The following is a 21914-nucleotide window of genomic DNA, read 5'->3' on the forward strand; positions in this document are numbered from 1 at the left end:
GTCTTTTTAAGAGACCTTTATTTTTATTATTATTTTTTAAAGATTTCATTTATTTATCTTTAGAGGGGAAGGGAAGGAGAGAAGAAGAGAAACATCAATGTATGGTTGCCTCTATGGTGCATCCCCTGCTGGGAGCTGGCCTGTGACCCAGGCATGTGCCCTGACTGGGAATCAAATTGTGATTCTTTGGTTTGCAGGCCCGTGCTCAATCCACTGAGCTACACCAGCCAGGGCTATTATTGGTTTTTGTTTTTGTTTTTGTTTTTAAGGGAGAAAAAAAAGAAAGCAGAGAAGACTCAAAACAGGAGAGATACTGAAAAATAGTTCCCCTGTCCCACCCGCATCCCCAAGACAGTTTTCCTAAGTCCGTTGTGCACGCTGTGTGTGTGTATGTGGGGAGGACAGGCCTCTCACACCATGAGAGCATCCAAGGGCAGGTCCAGGTGCTGTTGTCACTGTCTGTGACCCCTCCCGGCTTTCTCTGTAGGGTTCCATCTTCACCTGCTGTCATGTAGGGTGTGTGTGTATGTGTGGTACGTGACAGTCTTTGGGGTTATAGCTATCATCACTGTCTGCAGAGACTAGAACTACAGCAGTTTACCCTATCTGTGAGGGAAATGTTCCAATTCTCCTGGTGGATTTCTGAAACTGTGGATGGTACTGAACCCTATATATAGTATCTATTTCTCTATACATACGTACTTTTTCACTTAAAGGAAGCACTTCACAGCTTTTCTTTGGTATATCTGAATTGCCAGCATCACTACTCTTGTGCTTTGGGGCTATTGTTATATAAAATAAGAGTACTTGAACACAAGCACCACAATCCTGTGACAGTCACTCTGATCACTGATGTGGCTACTAAGTGACTGATATGCAGGTAGCATGTACAGTGTGGATACACTTGACAAAGGGATGATTCACAAGCGGGGCAGGATGGAGTGGGACAGTGCAAGATGTCATCATATTACTTAAGATGGTGCACAATTTAAAACTTACTAATTCTTCATTTCTAGAATTTTCCATGTAATATTTTTAGACCATGGTTGACCATGAGTACCTGAAACTATGGAAAATAAAATTACAGATTAGGGGAGACTGCTGTACTAATTGCTGTTTTTGCCACACCTTGACCCCAAAGCCTGTGATCAAAAGGAAGCAAACTCTGATGATGACACTCCACCATATGACCATCCCTGTGATTTCACATTGTACTTGTGCTTCAGTGTATCTTAGCGATTCTTCCAGCATTAACCTTCAATGCTTATTTTCTTCGTGTTAGCTTGCATTTGAACACAGACATTTTAGTGTTGTAGTCTGCTTGGCTCTGTGGAGGTAGAATAATATCCAGATTCTTACTGTTGATGGTTCCACGGATATGTATAATTTACATTTGGCTCCCAGATGAAACATTATGACACTACAGAAAACTGGTGAGTTTCTTCTCTTCTCTACTGCCCTCATTTCATTCCATCCCTTTAGTCCAGCAATTTTCAATTTTTTTCATTTCATGGCATGAATAAACTACTGAAATTCTGCAACACACCAAAAAACATTCTTTGCCTATCTGACCAAAAAAAAATAGGTATAATTTTGATTCATCCAGACTGGACAGTTATTCAGCTGACTGTTGTCATTTTTTAAATTTGACAATGTAAGGAAAAGAAGTTAGTATCCCTGAATAAATAGTCAGGTATTCCATGTTTTAAAAATTCTTATGTCATACCAGTGTGCCTTTTGTAGCACACCAGTTAAAAAGAGGTGCTTTAGTCTGTATTTCAGTGACTTAAACTTTTGTTTTATGGCAACCTTTAATATTCATTTAAACCTAATTTCACCTGAATAAAAATTGGCTGAGGGGATAAATGAGATAGAAAAAATAAAAACATGATTTTCCTCCCTCTAATCCCCATCCTTGCAAGAGACCTCCTTATGAAACCAAGTGTAACTTCTGTTGCAAAGTTGCACATATCTTTGGGTGGCTCTTTTTGAAATATTTCCTAAATCTTTTTATACTGTCTGGATGGGGAAGACCTTTTTTAACATGGCACTGTGAAAAGAAAAAAAAAACAGCAAAATGGAGTTAGTATTATCAAGAGCAACCTAAAATGGAGCTGGGAGGCCCCCATGAAGCTGAGCTAACACAACCACTCCATATGAAGTTGAACTTTTGAAGGAGGCTAAATCACAAATGACTACATCTTGCTACACAGTTCCTGGAACTGGCTCTGCATCACTGAACTCTCTATTAAAAAATAAAATTTTCACCTATCAAAAGACAAAGCAACAATCATGTACAGACAGCACAGTGTAAATCTGCCTGACAGCACCAATCACAGCTCTTACAACAACTTGTGTAACCCTCTAATAGTGCCCCGCTTTCTGTCTTTATAAAAGCTCTCTCTTTCCTCCTTGGAACACAGTTGAATTTCTGCCCAAATTTGTAGCTTCAGAATTGCAGTTCCTGAGGATCCCAAATAAATTTTTTTGCTTTGCAGTTCTTAGTCAAAATTAATGAACAGCACCAAAGTTAGAAACCAAGAAGATAAAAGATTGATGTATTTGATTATATAAAAATAGAGCTTCTTTATGGCAAAAAGAAAAAATAAGAAGCACAGTCAAGTAATTAGGAAAAATATATGCAATACATATGAAATTCTATGGGTTTTTTTCTTAACAATATAAAGAATCCTCACAAACCAATAAGAAAAAACAAAACAAATACTAAAAAAGAAGAATCAGAAAATACTCAAAGAAATACAAATCACCAATTACATGTATCTCAATAAAAGTATATTTAACCTCATTAGAAATTAGTCAGAATCATGATACAGAGAGTGTTTTGATGGTTGCCAGATGGGATTGGGGTGTGGGGGAATGGGTGAATAGGTGAGGGGATTAAGAGGTACAAATAGGTAGTTACAGAACAGCCATGGGGATGTAAAGTACAGTATAGGAAATGGAGTAGCCAAAGAACTTATACACATGACCCATGGACATGAACAATGGTGTAGGGATTGCCTGAGGGAGTGGAGGGTACTGGGTGGAGGTGGGCAAAGGGAGAAAACTTGGGACAACTGTAACAGCATAATCAATCAAATATAATTTAAAAAAGGAATAAGTCACAGTTATCTTTTAATTTGGCAGAGACTTAAAAAACAGGAATACCCAGTGTTGGCAATAGTGTGGAGAACTGTCACTCTTATCCTCTGCTGATGAGAGTAGAAATTAATAAAAGCCTTTTAGGAGAACAGTTTGGCACCATTAAAAGTCCTAAAATTTTGCTTACCATTGACTGAACGCTTTTATTTCTGTTTTTTTCCCCCAGTTTTATTGAGGTATAATTGACATGACATTGTGTAAGTTTAAAGTATTAAACACACATGATTATTTGATACTCATTTATTGTGAAATGATTACCACAATAGGGTTATTTAGCATCTTTGTCACCTCACATAATTATCATTTACTTCTGAAATTGATCTCAAGAAAATAATTGGGAAAGCACACAAGCATGGTCATCATCATGTCATTTATAGTAATATAAAAAATAGTTGACAGTTATATACAGCATATACTATAATAAACAAGGTAACTTTATTTCTAACAATATATTATCCCTGTTTAATAATGACAATAGTGGGGCACAAAAAACCCAGAGTTTTATCATACTCTTAGTGGGTTTTTTAAAAATTTTTTCATACTGTTAAACTCAGCCTGCCTCCAGAGTACATGTTCTTAATCACTGTACCATATTGCCCCCTAGATCAGCCTACATGTTCAGCTTAAGTGTTTGCCAGTGTAAGATGCATTTAATAAGTTATGGAATAGTATGCAACCACAATTGTTTTTGTAAAATTTGCCCCGAAATATGTGTGTATATTTGTGTATGTGTGTATATATATGATTTCATTTTTCTTCAAAAAGACTTTTTTCATTCAAAAAACATCAAAACTAATATTATGTTTTTCTTTGGGTATTGGTATTATGAACGATTAAAAGAGTAGCCTTTAAAATTAGAAAGACCTGGTTTGCAAACCTAGCTCGGCTCCTTTTTTGGTTGTGTAGTTTGTGTTGCTCTTTCAATTCAGGATGCCTCAACTTGCTCATTAAAAAAATGACAATACCAGCCTCTGAAGGGTGTGTGTATGTGAGAGAGAAAGGGCAAAAGAAAGAATATTAAATGACAATGTATACAGCATACTTAGTACCCTTCCTGCTAAGTACCCAGTAAGTAGAAATAGTTATTTGTACATTTGTATAATTTTTCTAAATTGAAGCCCTGGCCGGGTAGTTCCAATGGCTAGAATGTCATCTTAATATGCCAAGGCTGTGGGTTCAGTCTCTGGTCAGGGCACGTACAAGAATCAACAAATGAATGCATAAATAAGAGGAACAACAAGCTGATCTCTCTCCCCTCCACATCCCTCCTCCCACCTTCCTCTGTCTCTCTCCCTTCCTCTATTTCTCTAAAAATTAATAAATTAAAAATTTAATATAAATAAATTGGGTGAATGTTTCACAAAACAATACATTACTCTTACATTCAGAAAAGTCAGGTCATTTTTCTATTTTGGAAAAAAGAAAAGAAAAATACTCTCTGAGAGAGAGCTCAGAATGCTTTGAAACTGATCTATTTGTTGCCCTCAAGTGAGTATTCAGTAATATTAGGTTTGTTTGTACTAGGTCCCAAAAATAAGAATGAAGGAGGTAAATGATAAACAATACTACTACTCTGTAAGCATTTGGTATATATGAAGCGCATAGCTAGAATCTCTAATAATAGACAGAAACTACTTACTGGGACAGAAGAAGTACCTCTACCACACTGATTCTGCTTCCCAGGTCCAGTGGGACTTTACTCTGTACCCAGCCGTGTGTTCTTGGCAGTACTATTTGTTCCATTAAAGGCATTAGAGGCATTAGAAGGGACATCTCCAGTGGGAAATAGGCTTGGTTTTCTCGCTTTATGTATCTGTCTCCACACAGGCATTGTTTCTCTATTTTTTGCTGCATTTTCCATCCACCAGTTGTCTGTTATGACTACCAAAGCATTTATACTTACATGAAAAATTAGTTTTTCAAAATTATATATTTATTACAGATTTTACATCCTGAAGTCCAAACTCTATATCTACAGACCTGTGATATTTCAGATACTGCTCTCCTGCACCTGTGTAACTGCAAAAAACTGAAAGAATTAAATTTAAATTCCTCAAAAGAAAACAGAGTTTCTATAACCTCAAAAGGTATGTTTATTATGAATTGGTAGATTACTATTCACCATCTATCTATTTAGGAGAAAAAAGGGAAAATATGTTAAAAGGAAATATAAAGATGTCAAAGAAGTAGAAACTATAATGACCAACAAAAATATTAAAACTAAGATAAAGAATCTAAATTAATAGTCTTGCTTATAACCAGTGCTGAAAAGTAAGAAATACACTGAGTAAGTCACTACTCTGTATTTTAAACATATTCAAAATAAACATGAATAGATTCCGCTATATTTTAAATATTTTGCCCAACACAATGGAACAAGAAATGACTAGTTCATACTTTAAGACTTTTGGGATCTAACATTACAACAGAAGGTTAAGTTATCATCAGACTAAATTTACCAGGCACTCTCCTATCAGTCTGCACAATGCATAGTTTTTAAACATAGCTAGACAAGTGCGTTTTTCAGTGTCATTAATACATGAATTAGTGGATTTTTACCTTTGTTTCAAAACAGGATTTTTAAAAAATTTTTTCTTCAATATAAGAAAGAAGGACTTATTTAGCTAAGTTTCTGGAAAATTTTGTGGGTAAGCTATTTTTTGTAAATCATCTTGGTTAACAAGTTAGGATTTTCACAATATTGCAAAGAATCGTAAGTTTTTAAATGCTTACACAAATAATGACTTACTAAAGGAACTTCTCATTCTGTTCATAGATGAATTTTTAAAAAGTTCTCTCTTAAGCTATGAAACAGTAAAAATTACCTACCCATAAATTTACTGTCTTCTGTTTTGTGTATTTTGTGTATAAAGGTATCTTTTCACAGTAGACTGAAGGGCCTAGGATCCTGAAGTACATTTATTTATGTAGTACTTTCTCATGTACCAGTCTCCCAGTGTGCATTTGTACCGGTTTAATTTGATTTAAGGACTTCTTTTTTCTTGACCTTCAGTAAGATTGGTCCAGGCTAACACAGAAGGAGCACAGTGGTAGAAAAGGGCAGAGGGAGGGAGGGAAGAGACAAGTGTGATTCCTAAGGATAAGCTTGGGAGCCTTACTTAAGACATTTGGGCAATTTAACTTGGATTTTTCTTCAGAGGTGACAAGAAAATTGACTTTATTACTTTAAGACTTTTGTTTTAACCAAAAGGAGAATCATTTACTATTTAATTACCTGGTTCTGAATGACTTGACTATTCCCTAAAAGCAAACCTTCTCTCAACTCATAAACAATAAGGGCTGACTATTGATGGCAGTTATTCTGAAAAATATACTACAGATGGTGTAGAGAATTCCTGAAACACTCCAAAGACTTTTCAATAATGACAGCGGCACTGGAAAATAAGTATATTCTCACAGGTGGACTACTTTGAAAAGGGCTATCATACAAGTAAATATATCAGTACTGGTGATCACTAAAATGAAAATCAGTCACATTTCTCATGTATATATACATTTATAGCTCATTGATGTATAGTTGTGTTTTCCCCCAGGAATAAAAGCTGTGGCTTCATCTTGCTCATACCTTTATGAGGCTCGTCTGAAAAGATGCTGCAATCTTACTGATGAAGGAGTGCTTGCCCTTGCACGCAGTTGCCGTCTGCTCAAGATCATTGATTTAGGTGGCTGCTCACGCATTACTGATGTGTCCTTACGTGCATTAGGAGAAAACTGCTTATTTTTGCAATATGTTGGTATTTCAGCTACTCAGGTAAATGAAATATAGAGGTTTTATGTGTTTGCCCAACATATTTTCAATGACTCTTTAGAAGAACATAATTAGTTTTATTGAAATTGTTGATTATTTCATGCATTGGTGGTTAAATAATTGCAGTATAATTTGGCATATTCTGCTCAATTATTTTAAATAAGGGTGGAAGGTATATATGGCTAAAACACATATTTGCTGTATGGGAGGCAATAAAGCTGTATGTAAATTATTAATAATATTTAGAAAAATTTACTTCATCATCTCCACTTACGTACTGTGTTGCTTTTCCCCTTTGCTTAGGTGTCTGACAATGGTGTGGTTGCGCTTGTCAGTGGACCCTGTGCCAAGAAGTTAGAGGTAATTTAAAGATCTCTATAAAGATGATGCTAACTAATTTTTTATTATTCTCAGAAATTATATTTTAAATGTAGCAGACAATGCCTTTTTATCAATTAAGTATTTCCATAGATTTTTTTTGTCTCTACCTCTTTATTTCCAGAGTAAATAAAAACTGGTAAAGTAGGAGATAAAGTATGCTTTAAAATAAAAACTCATTTTACTTTCAGTGAAAGTTCTTATTTTCCAAAAGTTTTAGCTTCAAACATATTTAAGGGTAGTCTTATTTTGGATGAAGACTGAAAATTTATCACTGTAAAATAATGTTCTTTAGGTGTCATGTCTGACTGATATTTTCTACCAGGACTACTTATTCCCTTGTCATTATATTTTCTGGATCTATGAAGGGACCCATAAAGAATACCACTATGGCATTAAAATTATTTTTAGCTAAAGATTTTTGAGAATCAACCCCTGCAAAAAAAAAAAAAAAGCTTCATCTGAACTACCGTTCTTGCTCCATCTACCTAAAAGCAGAGCCTTCCAAAAGAATTCACTTGCCATCAGACCCCTCCAAGGAAGACTCCCCATACAGCAGACATCACTCCTATCACTGGAGAAGTCACATGAGAATTCGCATAAACAAAAATTGTCACAAAACTATCATACCTCCCATGTACTCTCCTAAAAGCCCATTTTGTCTTTCTCAAAAGTCATTAGTTTTTCTCTAAGTGTCCTTTATCTCTATCCCCTTTACCTATTAAGATGGTATATAAACTCTAAATTCTAGCCATTTTTTGGAGCCATTCTGTCTGTAAGCATGCAGGCAAATACATTTTGTCTTTTTTTTTCTTGCTTATCTATCTTTTGTCAGCTTAATTTGCAGGCCTCCAAAGACAGAACCTAAGAAGATAAAGAAAGAAGATACTCCTTTAAATGGCTACATTGTACAGCCATTTAAAAAGATCTTAGATTAGTGTTTAGTCTTTAGATTCAATAATCTGTTTCAAAATATATTTACATCCCTGACCAGGTAGCTCAGTTAGTTTGAGCATTGTCTGGATACACCAAGGTTGTGGGTTTGATGCCCACCTTGGGGCACATACAGTCAATGAGTGCATAAATAAAAGCAACAAATTAATGTTTCTCCCTCTCCCCCAACCCAAATCAATGAAAAAATATGTGTACTTTAGAAGCCTTTTGTCCTGTGATTTGGGGTTCTTCTTTCCCATTTTATAGCCTTTTTGAAATGTATCTTTTCATTTTTTAAGTCCTCACTAGAGGATATGTTTTTCTTGATTTTAGAGAAAGGGAGAGACAGAGAGAGAAACATCGATGTGAGAGGAACATCGATTGGTTGCCTCCCGTACATGCCCGCAACCTTCTGGTGTTCCCGGTGACACTCCACCCAGTGGAGCCACCCGGCCAGGCCTTAGTGTTGTTTTGGGTTTTTTTCACTCTTATGTTTAATGTGGCTGTGCTTGTCAACAATAAGTCGCATCAGATTCTTTTTGGAAGTAAACATGCTATAAATGGATTGTAAATATTAATAATGAGTGTTGTAATAGAATGACAGTGACATGTTTTTGCCAAATATTTCCCCTTGAGTTAATGCCCAAAGAGATTATTTTTTGTGATATTTCATATATCTGCATCCTGCTTGTGTGTGTCTGTGTGTATAAAAATAGAATGTATTTATTTTAGAAAAAACCTTTTGATTAAGAAATTACCATCTTTTCCTTATGCCAAGTTCCAAATTCTAAATTGCATGCTAACTGTAGGGGCAATAAACTCTGCCAAAATTTTTACTGTTTTAAATGCTAACATTGTTGAATAGTTAACTATATTTCAGCCTTCACTCTACTGCCTTATAGTCATTAGATTATTTAATTCTTAGAACAACATTATTCTATAATCAACTATCATTTTAAATAAAGTTCTCAGTTAACCTAGTTCATCACTTTCTAATAAAACCACCAGGAAATTAGTTGTTATGCAGTGACAGGAAATACACCTACACAGTTACTTTAGTGTGATAAAATTGGAGCACTAACCTAAGCAGACTTAGGAAAATCCAATAACAATTAAGTGTTGACACTTATAGTGTCATATCATTGAAATTTTCATTTTTCCAAAACTTACTGCTGTAAGTGCTTAAATGGAAAACTATCTAAAACTTTTCAAAATTTAATTTCTTCCTTAAGCAAAGTACATAGAGTGAACATACTTTAACCTTTGGCTCACTGCGTATTTGTTTTCACAGTTTCTGAGAAATTGAAATACAAACTCAACTGATTCTTCTTTTGTGGGTGACCTGTATGCCTACCTTTTATCAGATGCCTTCTTTCAATCTGTGATTTAATTTGCTTTAGTCTGGGAAATTAAATGATCAATCTTGCTGAATTGTTTGTAACTTGAAAATAAATTTAATTAAAAGTTTAAGGACATTTCCAAGAGAGTGTCAAGCACTTAGTGCAAACTTATGTTACAGCATTTACTCAGTGTCGTAAATATTTCTAAAATCTCTATGTATCTGAGTTCCCAGTGAACAGGGACCATTTTATCATCATTTCTATTATTGTTTTAAACATTTTATTTATTTGTTTTTAGAGAAAGGGGAAGGGAGGGAGAAAGAGAGGGAGAGAAACATCAAAGTGTGGTTGCCTCTCACATGCTCCCAAATGGAGACCTGGCCCACAACCCAGGCATGTGCCCTGACTAGGAATTGAACTGGCAGCCCTTTGGTTCACAGGTCAGCACTTAATCCACTGAGCCACACCAGCCAGGGCCATTTTGTCATCATTTTATTTCTAGGTTTTACTGTGATTACAGACACCTGTACTCAATAAATGTTCTCATATTCTTATATTGTCATCATTGTATAACTTTCTGTAATCTTCATGATGAAAACTTTAACCTGCTGTGTAAAATTATTCATGTAGTCAACAAATATTTATTAAGTACCTGCTACATTCTAGGCACTGGCATATCAGAGAACAAAATCTGTTTATATAATGTATCATTCTTTTCTTTAATCATTTTTCTGCTGATAATTCAGATTATTTACAGTTTTTAGAAATAGCCATATGTTCGGATATATCACTTTTTTCTTCCATTGCTGTCACAAACTTCCCAAAATGGGACAAATAGGTACATGAATTTGAGTACTGTTTTAATGGTCCTAAATTCATATAGCTAAATTATTTCCCACAAAGGTTATGTGGTAAATTCATAATTTTTGCCAGGACCTCAATTTGGCAGATATAATTTTTTCTTTTTCTTTTTAACCTTAATTTATTATATTTTAAGTGGAACCTGAGTCAAACACTGGTCCTTCCATCTGTTGTTCTCAAATAATATTTCTTTGTCTGTAGCCTTTGCCAATTTATTACATAGGATAATTTTTGCCTCAATTTTTATGAGTTTTCAATATACTCGGGTTTTCTTTATCTCTAACATATAATTAATTATAATATGTACACCAACTTAATATAACTTTTCAGGAGAAAAGAAATAGTACTACCATAAATATAACACATCAGCTATTAGATGAATCTTCCAGAATTGTTCAACTTTTTTACAGTTATGGTCAAATATACATAATCACCTTTTGATATGTGCTTCTACCTTTTGGCTACTGTGAATACCCCTGCTATGAACATAGGCATGCAAATGTTTAAATCCCTGTTTTTAATTCTTCTGAGTATGCACCTAGGAGTGGAAAAGCTCCATCACATAGTACTTCTGTGTTTAGCTGTTTAAAGAACTGCCATACTGTTTCCATGGCAGCTGTACCGTTTTATATTCTCACCAGCAATGCAAAATGGTTCCAAATCAAAGCATCAAGCAAAGGACATCCAATATTTCAAACATATGGAGAAGTATAGAAAATAATAAAACAGAGCCCTGTAGGCCGATCACTTGAATTTTAACATTTTCATTTACTTAAGTTCTTTTCAAAAACTTATGTGTTATATCTAAAGCTCCTCCCTCACTTACTCCCCCTTTCTTTCTTCAGAGGTAACCACTATTCTAAAGATGCCTGTGTATCTTTTCTTGTGAGTTTGGGTACTTCATCTTTCTCTCTGTGGTATTATTCTACAATTTTACATAATAGCTTAATAATGCATGTGTTTTTTTACAGTTTGCTTTTTAAGAACAGATTTTATTTATTTTTTTAGAGAGAGGGGACAGAAGGGAGAAAGAGAGGGAGAGAAGCATTGATCAGTTGCCTTTCACACACCCCCAGCCGGGGACATGACCCACAACCCTGTCATGTGCCCTGACCAGGAATTGAATTGGCGACTTTTTGGTGTACAGGCTGGTGCTCAACCCCCTGAGCAACATCAGCCAAGGTTACAGTTTGCTTTTTTATTCAAAGTGTTTTTGAAATGTTCTGAGCTTTATTGAGGTATGATTTACATACAATAAAATTTACCCATTTTAACTGTACAGTTTGATGTATTTTGATAATTGTTATATAGCCTTGGAACCACCAACATATTGGGATTAAACGATTGCCATCACCCTAAGAAGTTTTCTCTCCTGCCTTTGCAGGCAGTGCCCTGCTGTGGCCCTCCCTACAAGCATACTGATTTACTTTGTCATTCTAGTTCTGCCTTTTCTAGAATTTCAGATAAATGGAATCATGTAGTATATTGTCTTTTGGGGTTTTTGTGCTCTTCTCTTAATTCTTTAAATTTATTTATTTTTTTTTATTTACCCATGTTGCTGTATGCATTAATATTTCATTACTCTTCTTTTTTCTGAGTAGTATTCTGTAGTCTGGCTATGACACAATTTGTTCCTACATTGACCATTTGATGGACATTTGGGTTGTTCCGCTTTGGACTATTATAAACACCACTGTGGACATTTGCATGCAAGCCTTTATGTATACACGTTTTTATTTATCTTGGGTAAACACCTGGGAGTGAAATTGCTGGATCATACAGTACATACATGTTTAGCTTTATAAGATATTACCATGCTGTTTTCCAAAGAGTTTGAGCTAACATTGTGTTTGAGATTTATGTCTATTCTATTCTATTAATGAACCACCATTTATTTACCCACTTCTTTACTATTACAAATAATAAAATAATATTGTGGTGGGCATATTTATAAACTGTTTTCTTGCCCACATACGAGAGTTTCTGTGTAAATAACGCTCATCTGCAATAGGAATTGCTGCATTCTAAGGTACACTCATCTTCAGCTTTGATAGACATTGCCAAATGGCTTTATGAAATGGTTGGGCGTTTAACTGATAAAGCTGCTGTACCTTCCAAATTACTGCAGACTTACAATGATGCTTTCTATAGAGTCTTTCTTTTGTATCAGAATATTTCTCAAACTTTTTCATGCTGTTATTATAAACCTATTGTTTTCTTTTGATTGTCCTTAATTTTTAAATAGGAGATCCATATGGAACATTGTGTGAATCTTACTGATGAGTCTATAGAAGCTGTCATTACTCGCTGTCCTCAGATCCGTATATTACTGTTCCATGGGTGCCCCCTGTTAACAGGTTAGTATGAGAGACTGCTCGGGCCCCAATCCTGGTTTTATCTTTTAATAACTGTATGACCTGGAGTGGATTATTTTACCCATTCCGTTATTCAGTTTCCTTATCTATAACATCAGTATAACCTACTTCATAAACTTGGTCACAGTGATTATCTGGCAACACTATACTTGGTACGGAACACATAGTGAGGGCTCGGTAAATGTTAATCGTGGTGGTGGTGGTGGTAGTGGTGGTGGTGGTGGTAATGATGGTAAGTGTTAATAAATGTTAACTATGATGAGGATGATGGTGGTGGCAGTGGTGTTGGTCATGATACTAAACACAATGCTTTATGTAGACAATAAAAAGTTGATAGCATTAGATCTGTTGAATAGGTTAAGTGACCTGTTATCTGTAATCTCATCAAACTGTAGCCATTGAGATTCAGAATAATTTGTCATGTGATACTTCACTGAAGGAGAACAAAGTAGTCACAGCTCACTTGGCCTGTAGAAGAGCCAAGATACCACCATGCTCCCGAAACCCCAGTGCCTCGCCCCCTTCGTATTACTCCTACCCATGCCAGTGTAACCTGGATCTCACCTGTAAGTCCCACTCCTTCCAACAGTTACTCTCTAGACTGAGTTACTATCCCAGAAGTCCTTTTGACAACTTCTGTGTTCTGTTGTTGTTGTTGTTGTTGTTGTTGTTGTTATTATATTGCCAATATAACCCAAGCCTGTAATGGATTATATTTGATTATCAGTGACATCTATAATGAAGGTTTTAAAAGGGTAGAAATGATGATTAATAAGAAAGAATTTGCCCTGATTGGCGTAGCTCAGTGGGTTGGGCATTGTCCCATAAACGGAAATGTTGCCAGTATGATTCCCAGTCAGGACACATGCCTGGGTCGTGCCCAGGTCCCTGGATGGGGACATGCAAGAAGCAACCAATCAATCGATGTTTCTTTCACACAACATTGATAGTTCTCTCCCTCTCTCTCTCCCTCCCTTCCCTGTCTCTAAAAATAAACAAATAAAATCTTTTTTAAAAAGAATTTTGGTGAGGACTTCTTTGGAGAGTGCTGCTGTTTTACTTTTCACCTGGAGCACAACAGGAGCTTCAGCAGGACTGTTGGGTCCTCATGCGCGCCCTTTGCACAGACCAGCTGCTGCTGTGTTAAAATCAGGCTGCTCTCCCAGGATCTGAGGGCACATAAGTGTTGCTCACAGACCAGACATGGGCATGGTAGGGCGGAGAGACATCCAAGGCAGTTGAGTGCAGAGGGGGGGATTGGATATTTTCCACCTTAAAATGTAGTTGGATATTTTATAGTAGGGATGATCAGAAAGTCACAGTGTTACCAAAATGTTCATCCAGAGCAAGGGAAGGATGATCACTCAATGAACAGAGACAAGAAAGACAAAAATAGAATTGATATCAACATTGTACCTTAAGAGCTGTGCTTGTTCAACATACAAGTTAAAGCACCATTATCCAAAAATGTCATGATATACTTAGAAATATTTTTAATCACTAATAAAGTGATAATTATAATGACAAAAATAAAAATACCAGAAAAATATCAGAAAAGTCATTCTCATGCCTATAGTCAATTGAAGATTATTTCTCTTTCTACAGAAAAAGAAAAGATATTTCAATATTCTGATTTATTCAGAGGTCATAACACCTGAAAATAGAATACAGTACAACAGCCTAAACTGATTTGTAAAACTGAGAGACTTACCTAGCTGTTTCCTACTTCCAGGAGTTCATATTTGCCAACTTAAAGGGCCTGTTTAAATTGCTTATTTTAGTAGACCTGGAATTTATAGCTTTATGGGCATGGCATGCTGGCAAATTCACATGGACTCTTTTCTATCTATGTAACTACCAGAGTATATAAAAATAGAGTCCCAAAAATAACCAGCTTCCTCTGAGAGCAGTCATTCATACATATTGTTGAGCAGTTGTATTCATCTGAAAGCAACGTCTCATGGTTTATTCTTTGCAAGAAATAATGTTCTAATGATGACTTGTGTGTGCATGTTACAGTATGTTTTTCTCCCCCCTCTAGTATTTTGTTTTTATCTTCTTTCTAAAAGATATGTGCTAGAACTAGAATTCAAGAAGACTCTTAGATTTTATACCTGCACTTTGTTTCAGAACAAATTCTATTGGTTTTTCTTTGTAGTCTTACATTGGTAATGAGATAAAACAACCAGTTATAGTTTTTAGCAATTGAGTTAATACTTTAGGCAGCATTTTTCAAGTGGATCTCAAGACTGATTTACACTCTTAAATATTGAGGATCTCAAAGAGTTTTTATTTATGTAGGTTATATAATCAAATTAAAAAATAAAGCTGAGACTTTAAAAATACATTTATTAATTCATTTTTTTAAAACAATAAACCTATTATACAGAAAGGGAGGAGCAGTTTCTTTCAGATCATCACTTTTCGGACTATTGTGGATACTTTTTTGATGTTACCCCTAACTCATCAAATAGTAATTTCTTAAAGGTTATTGCAGTGTGGAAGTTGAAAATATATCAGTGAAATTGCCATACACTTACATTACAATTCATTGGTCTGTCTCACATTTTGAATAGATCTTTTACCCATATATGATTTTGTAACATCTAGGCAGTTTGGAAAATATGGGTTCTCTGAGTGATCTCATCACAAAGGTACTGTGTAGCTTTGAAGATACAATGACAACTAACAGATTTTCCAAACTTCACCTGAAAGCTAAAATTTTATCATTGGCAACAAACTATCATTTGTTTTCTTTGAAGTGATAGGCTTATTTTGCTCCTTTTCAAGAAATAGTCTGCCAAATATCCAAGTCTAAATAACCTTAAGTTTTCAGAGGTTCCTTCAGTTAAATAAAGTGACTAGTGTAGCTCACAATCCTGAAAGGACCTTGAGCTGTAAGATCTGCATATCATATTTTGAAAACATTGCTTTACAGTAAACAAAAACTATCAGTCAACTTCAGCATGTGTAGCAAGAACACACTATCCCTTTCAAATCACTTCATATATTTTCATGTGGCTGACAAAGCAGTGGAAGCAGACATTGAAGTGGCAGGAATTCAAAATCTTTTGAATAGAATAACAATATTTTTGACCTGGAAGGTAACCTAATCCAGCATTTACCACCTGTATTACTGTTAAATAAGTGAGCTAAGGATGGCTCTATATACTGGCCGTATATTGTTTACTTCTTCACAGCAGACTGGTACTATGCACTCAGAAGCCCTCTGGTACCAAACTCAAATTTTCACTTATCCATTTGTTTAAAATATAACCTAAATAAGCAGGTTCTTAATCTATCCATATAGAGCCTGGCTGCTTTGCATCCTGTGAAAAAATGTACTCAATGTTTACTACCCATAGGTAAGATAAAACTCAGGGCTATAAAACACCCCAAGCTACTCTTGACCTTGGGGCTCTCTAACCCAGAGACTCCTTATTTTGACACTACCTTATTTTTGAGTGGTGTTTCCCAATACACCCCAACACACACACACACACACACACACACACACACACACACACACACACACACACACACACACACACACACACACACACACACACACACACACACACACACACACACACAGCACCCCCGTCCCTTTTGGAGGGCCTTATGTTGTGAGGGACGTCCTTTGCATGCAAACCTATCAAAGCACAGCCCAAATAAAGTTTCTTGTGTTCTACTGCCACCTTGTGGTCATACCTTTTTCCTTGCTCTGCCCCTAAATCCCTTGAATTCACTAACTACAGATTACATGGTATGACCTTCTAGAAGACACCAGAGGTATAACATAAAACAAGAAAAGTTTATGTGTCAAAAAAGCTTGGGAAATGCAACACACCACTATAATAAATATTAATTTATCAAAGACTCTGAAAATATTATAGCTAAGAAACTTAAATGTATTTATCCAAGCATTTCTCAAAAAAATTTTAGCACTTATTATATCTTATTTTTCTTTTTTAAAAGATTTTATTTACTTATTTGTTAAAAGAAAGGAAGGGAAAGAGAAGGAGAGGGAGAGAAACATCAGTGTGTGTTTGCCTTTTGTACACCCCCAAATGAGGACCTGGCCCACAACCCAGGCATGTGCCCTGACTCGGAATCAAACTGGTGACTCTTTGGTGTGCAGGCCAGCACTCAACCCACTGTGCCATACCAGCCAGGGCTATATTATTTTTCTGATCCCTGACTTTACAGAATAGGAAAGTGAGATACTGGAATATTATTTGCCTATTGTGACACAGTTTTTAATAATAGCACCAAGACTAAAATTAAAAAATCAAGCTGTAGTGAATGAGCACCCTATCCCCAGTTTCCTGCCATCTCTCCAAACACTGAATAACTTATCTTTTATGGACTTCAACTTTCCCTTATGTATAATTTTCAGTCATACAGTTGGAGGATCTGGTAAAAATGCAAACGTTTATATACAATGTTCTTTTATCAATAAAGTTTCTTAAAGAGAAAAAGCTGAAGTTTTTCAACTACCCAGATCATCTGTCCTCTCCCCACTTTCCCATCAGCGCTGCTACCGTTCTGTATCTTTGCTACCATCATTGAACGAAAATAAAGTGGGCAGATATATTCACCTTATATTTAATTTGTAATATTTTTCTGCAAAGAAGAAAAATGCTTTTTTTTGGCTTGAAAATCAAAGTTCTTTCTTCTTTTATGATACCTTATAGCATGCCCCCCTTAGATTTATTCTTAAGTATCTTATTTTCTCTGAAAATATTTTTAACATGTTCATTCATGTTTATGTTTCATGTGTTTGCTGATATATGACTATATAAGACAATACAATTGATAGTCTATAGAGAGAATATATGCATGTACATATGTTTGTACAATTCTATTACTATGTTATCATCACAGCAACCCGACCCCCAAATTTGGCAGTGCCCACTGTGGTTACCCATCCCAGATTCCCTGAATTAACAGGTTTATCCTCTATACTGTATTTCTAAATATTTATGAAATTTTTTGATGTTACAGTCAGACTATAAACAGAACTCTACATCATAAATTAGGTCTTGAAACTGTTAGAAGCACTGATTTTATTTCTACAGAAGAGACAACAAAACTAAGCTGCTATTTTAAAATATTATATATCGTAGACAAGAAGCAGGAAAATAACTTATACACTTACTAAGTTTTTAATTTAATTATGTCTATAATGATTATCAGTAAGTTCAACTCACACTTTGATTAATCTCCTACAATGTACGTGCATTTCAGTTTCTCTTAGCTGTCCGAACATGTTGCACTGTTTTCACGGGCATGGAGGTTTATATTTTAGAAGGGCAATAAAGCAATTAGACAGTTCCAGAGTCCTTGGGTTTACGCTGAGGGGCAAAAACCCAATAGGAAATCTGCTACTTTGAATTGACTGCAGTTTCAGTTCTGTCTGAGGGTTTGTTTCAGCCTGCTTACTTTACAAGCAAGTTCTTTTCATAGATTTCTAGGTAACATTGTCAAGATTTACCACAAAAAGCCAAAATAAAAGTATTTTAAGACCCAAATAGTTTGCTTCAGTTTCCCTGTAATTAAGCTGACTCCTTACTTAAAGGATAACTCTTTTTTTATTTCATGTTTTCCATTTTCTAAATCCTGTATTATGCTGTTAGCTCATCCTTGTTTATTCATTCATCACTAATCCAGAACAACAGGACTTCTTTGTGAAGCATTAGAACTCTAGGCATTGTGCAAATGTGTGCAGCCTCACTTTTTTCACTGTGTATTCTACAAAAATGTCTAAATTACATTTTCCTTGATCATTTGAAAAAATTAGTTTGTTAATTTATATTTCCCATGGTTTCTTCCTCTTGGTGCTCCAAAAGCCCCTCCCATGAATCACTTTCAAAAAGTGGCCTTTATCTATGTTAGTCATAGATTTTTAGAGAGAATATATGGTGAAAGTTTCCTTGGAAGTCATGTAAACCACTCCCCTGTTTTACAGATAAGGGAACAGAAATACAATGAATGTAAGTGGCTTGTCCCAGATCTTAGAAATAGTTGCTAGTAGAACTGGAAGTTAAAACCTAAGTCACCTGCTCCACAGTCTCTAATTCTTTCCCCAACAGAGCAATTTCCTAAGCCCTAGAGTGTTTTCCCTATAGCATGATAAACTCACAGGCATCGAATATTTCTACTTGAGTTATGTAATACTGCCGTCTAGATAAAAAAAAATTTTTTAAGATTTTATTTATTTTTATTTTAGAGAAAAGGGGAAGGAGGGAGAAACAGGTAGAAAAACATCAATGTGAGAGAGGAACATTAGGATTGAACCCGCAACCCAGGCATGTGCCCCAGCCAGCCAGGAATGACACTGGTGACCTTTCGCTTTGTGGGACAGATACCCAACCAGTTGAGCCACACTGGTCAGGGGAAATTTTTAAATTATGTAAAAATAGATCGTATGCTTACTATTGGAGGGAAAGTATCTCCTTATTTATGTTCAACAGTAAATTCCTACAGAAGAGTGACACAGAGTCAGAAAACAAATATATATAGTGTGACAACGATATTCCTAACTAGTAAAAATGCCAAAATAATCCTAGAAACACCAACTAAAATTAAATTCTTTTCCAATTTTGTTCTTTTGCAAAATTGTATTGGTTTTCTGGGTGATTTGAATTCCCATATAAATATTTGGGTCATCTTATCAATTTCTTTTTTTAAAAGGGAGATTTTAGTAGGGGTCACATTGAATCTGTAAATTTGGGGAATAGTGCCATCTTAATATTAAGTCTTCTGGATGTCTTTCCATTTATTTAGATCTTCTTAAATTTCTTTCGACAATGTTTTATAGTTTTCAGAGTATAAGTTTTTCACTTGTCAAATTTATTCCCAAGTATTTTTGTCTTTGTGATAATATAAATGAAATTATTTTCTTAATTTCATTTTTGGATTGTTCATTGATGGTGTGTAGAAGCATCTGATTTTTTAAATTATATTTTATTGTTTATACTATTTCAGTTGTCCCTTGCTACCCAGCCCCTCCCCCACCCCTCAGGCAATCCCCACACTTTTTTCCATGTCCATGCGTCATGCATATATGTTCTTTGGCTACTCTGTTCCCTATGCTGTACTTTACATCCCCATGACTATTCTATAACTACCTATTTGTACTGCTTAATCCCTTCACTTTTTTCACTCATTCACCCAACCCCTCTCCCATCTGGCAGCCATCAAAACGTTCTCTAGATCTATGATTCTGTTTCTGTTCTGCTTGTTTATTTATTTTGTTTTTTTTAGGTTCAATTGTTGATAGATATGTACTTATTGCCATTTTATTGTTCATAGTTTTTATCTTTTTTCCTTAAAAAAAGACCCTTTAATATTTCATATAATACTGGTTTCGTGGTGATAAACTCCGTTAGCTTTTACTTGTCTGGGAAGCTCTTTATCTGCCCTTTGATTTTAAATGAGAGTTTTGCTGGGTAGAGTAATCTTGGCTGTAGGTCCCTGCTTTTCATCACTTTGAATATTTCTTGCCAACCCCTTTTGGCCTTCAAAGTTTCTTTTGAGAAACAGCTGGCAGTCTTATGGGAACTCCCCTGTAGGTAACTAACTGCTTTTCTTCTGCTGCTTGTAAGATTCTCTCTTTGTCTTTAACCCTTGGCATTTTCATTATGATATGTCTTGGTGTGGGCCTTTTTGGTTTCATCTTGTTTGAGACTCTCTGTACTTCCTGGACTTGTATGTCTATTTCTTTCACCAAGTTAGGCAAGTTTCCTGTCATTATTTTTTCAAACAGGTTTTCAATTTCTTGCTCTCTCTCCTCCTTCCAGCACTCCCATGATATGAATGTTAGAATGCTTGAAGTTGTCCCAGAGTCTCCTTATACTATCCTTAGTTTTTTGGATTATTTTTCCTTCTTTCTGGTCTGATTAGTAGTTTTTGCTTCCTTATATTCCAAATCACTGATTTGATTCTTGGCTTCATCTACTGTACTGTTAATTCCCTGTAAATTGTTCATTTCAATTAGTATATCCTTCATTTCTGACTAGATTTTTTTATGCTGTTGAGGTCCTCACTAAGTTCCTTGATCATCCTTATAACCAATGTTTTGGACTCTGTCTCTTATAGATTGCTTGTCTCCATTTTGTTAGTTCTTTTTCTGGTGTTTTGATCTGTTCTTTCATCTAAGCCATGTCTCTTGTCTTCTCATTTTGGAAACTAATGCAGTGTGTTATATGAATTGACTTTCAGGTGTTAAATAAGTCTTGCATTCCTAAGATAAGTCCCAGGTGATCATGGCATATAATCTTTTTTTATATGTTTCTAGATTTGGTTTGCTAGTGTTGTGTTGAAAAATTTCCAGTACATATTGATAAGAGACACTGGTCTGTAGTTAGTTGTGTGTGTGTGCACGGTGTCTTTGTCTGGCTTTGGTGTCAGGTTAATACTGGGAAGTGCTATTTCCTCTAGTGTTAGCATAGCCACTCTCACTTTGTCATAGTTGCTATTTATGTGATATATCTGTCCATCCTTTTACTTTCAACCTATTAGAAACCTGTCTTTAATCTAGTTTTCCTATATAATAGATTTCAAGTTGTTCTGTTCTAGTAAATTCTCCCTCCTCTAATATTTTTGGACATGTCACAGCTTCCCAAAGTGCTTCACTGTTACCTGTTAGCTTTCTTTAATCCTGCTCACTCCTTTGTAAATAGATGTTTCATTGAACCCTGTTCAAACACCTGCCTTCAGTGTGTCATCTATTTCTTCATAGGAGCCTGTGAGACAAGCCATACACAGGTTGATAATGAAATTACTCCATTACTCTTTGGTAGAATTACAGAGAAAGCAATATATGTGGTTTTTTTTAAAGGTATCACCATGGTCCTAACTGGTGTGGCTCCATGGGTTGGGAGTCATTCTGCAAACGGAAAGGTCACACGTTCAATTCCTCGTTAGGGCACAGGCCTGGCAATGCCCAGCCGGTGGCGTGCGAGAGGCAACCAATCATTGTTTCTCTCACATGTCGATGTTTCCCCTTTCTCCCTCCCTTCCCATCTCCCTAAAAATAAATAAATTTTTAAAAGTAAAAGTATTATTATGATATGTGCACTGCAGCTAATA

At 35.5% G+C, this 21914-nt stretch overlaps 1 protein-coding gene across 1 annotated transcript in view; it reads left to right on the plus strand.

Moving 5' to 3' along the window:
* AMN1 (antagonist of mitotic exit network 1 homolog) overlaps positions 1 to 21914 on the plus strand; it is a 50004-nt gene that overhangs the window by 27249 nt on the left and 841 nt on the right. The window contains exons 3-6 of the mRNA XM_045829644.1: positions 5105 to 5249; positions 6717 to 6934; positions 7235 to 7291; positions 12689 to 12800. Of these exons, the coding sequence (XP_045685600.1) occupies positions 5105 to 5249; positions 6717 to 6934; positions 7235 to 7291; positions 12689 to 12800 (532 nt within the window). The remainder of the gene's footprint in view (positions 1 to 5104; positions 5250 to 6716; positions 6935 to 7234; positions 7292 to 12688; positions 12801 to 21914) is intronic.

The sequence above is a fragment of the Phyllostomus hastatus genome, unplaced genomic scaffold (genome assembly GCF_019186645.2).
Source record: "Phyllostomus hastatus isolate PE091 unplaced genomic scaffold, TTU_PhHast_1.1 phas_scaffold_93, whole genome shotgun sequence".
NCBI classification, from domain to species: domain Eukaryota; kingdom Metazoa; phylum Chordata; class Mammalia; order Chiroptera; family Phyllostomidae; genus Phyllostomus; species Phyllostomus hastatus.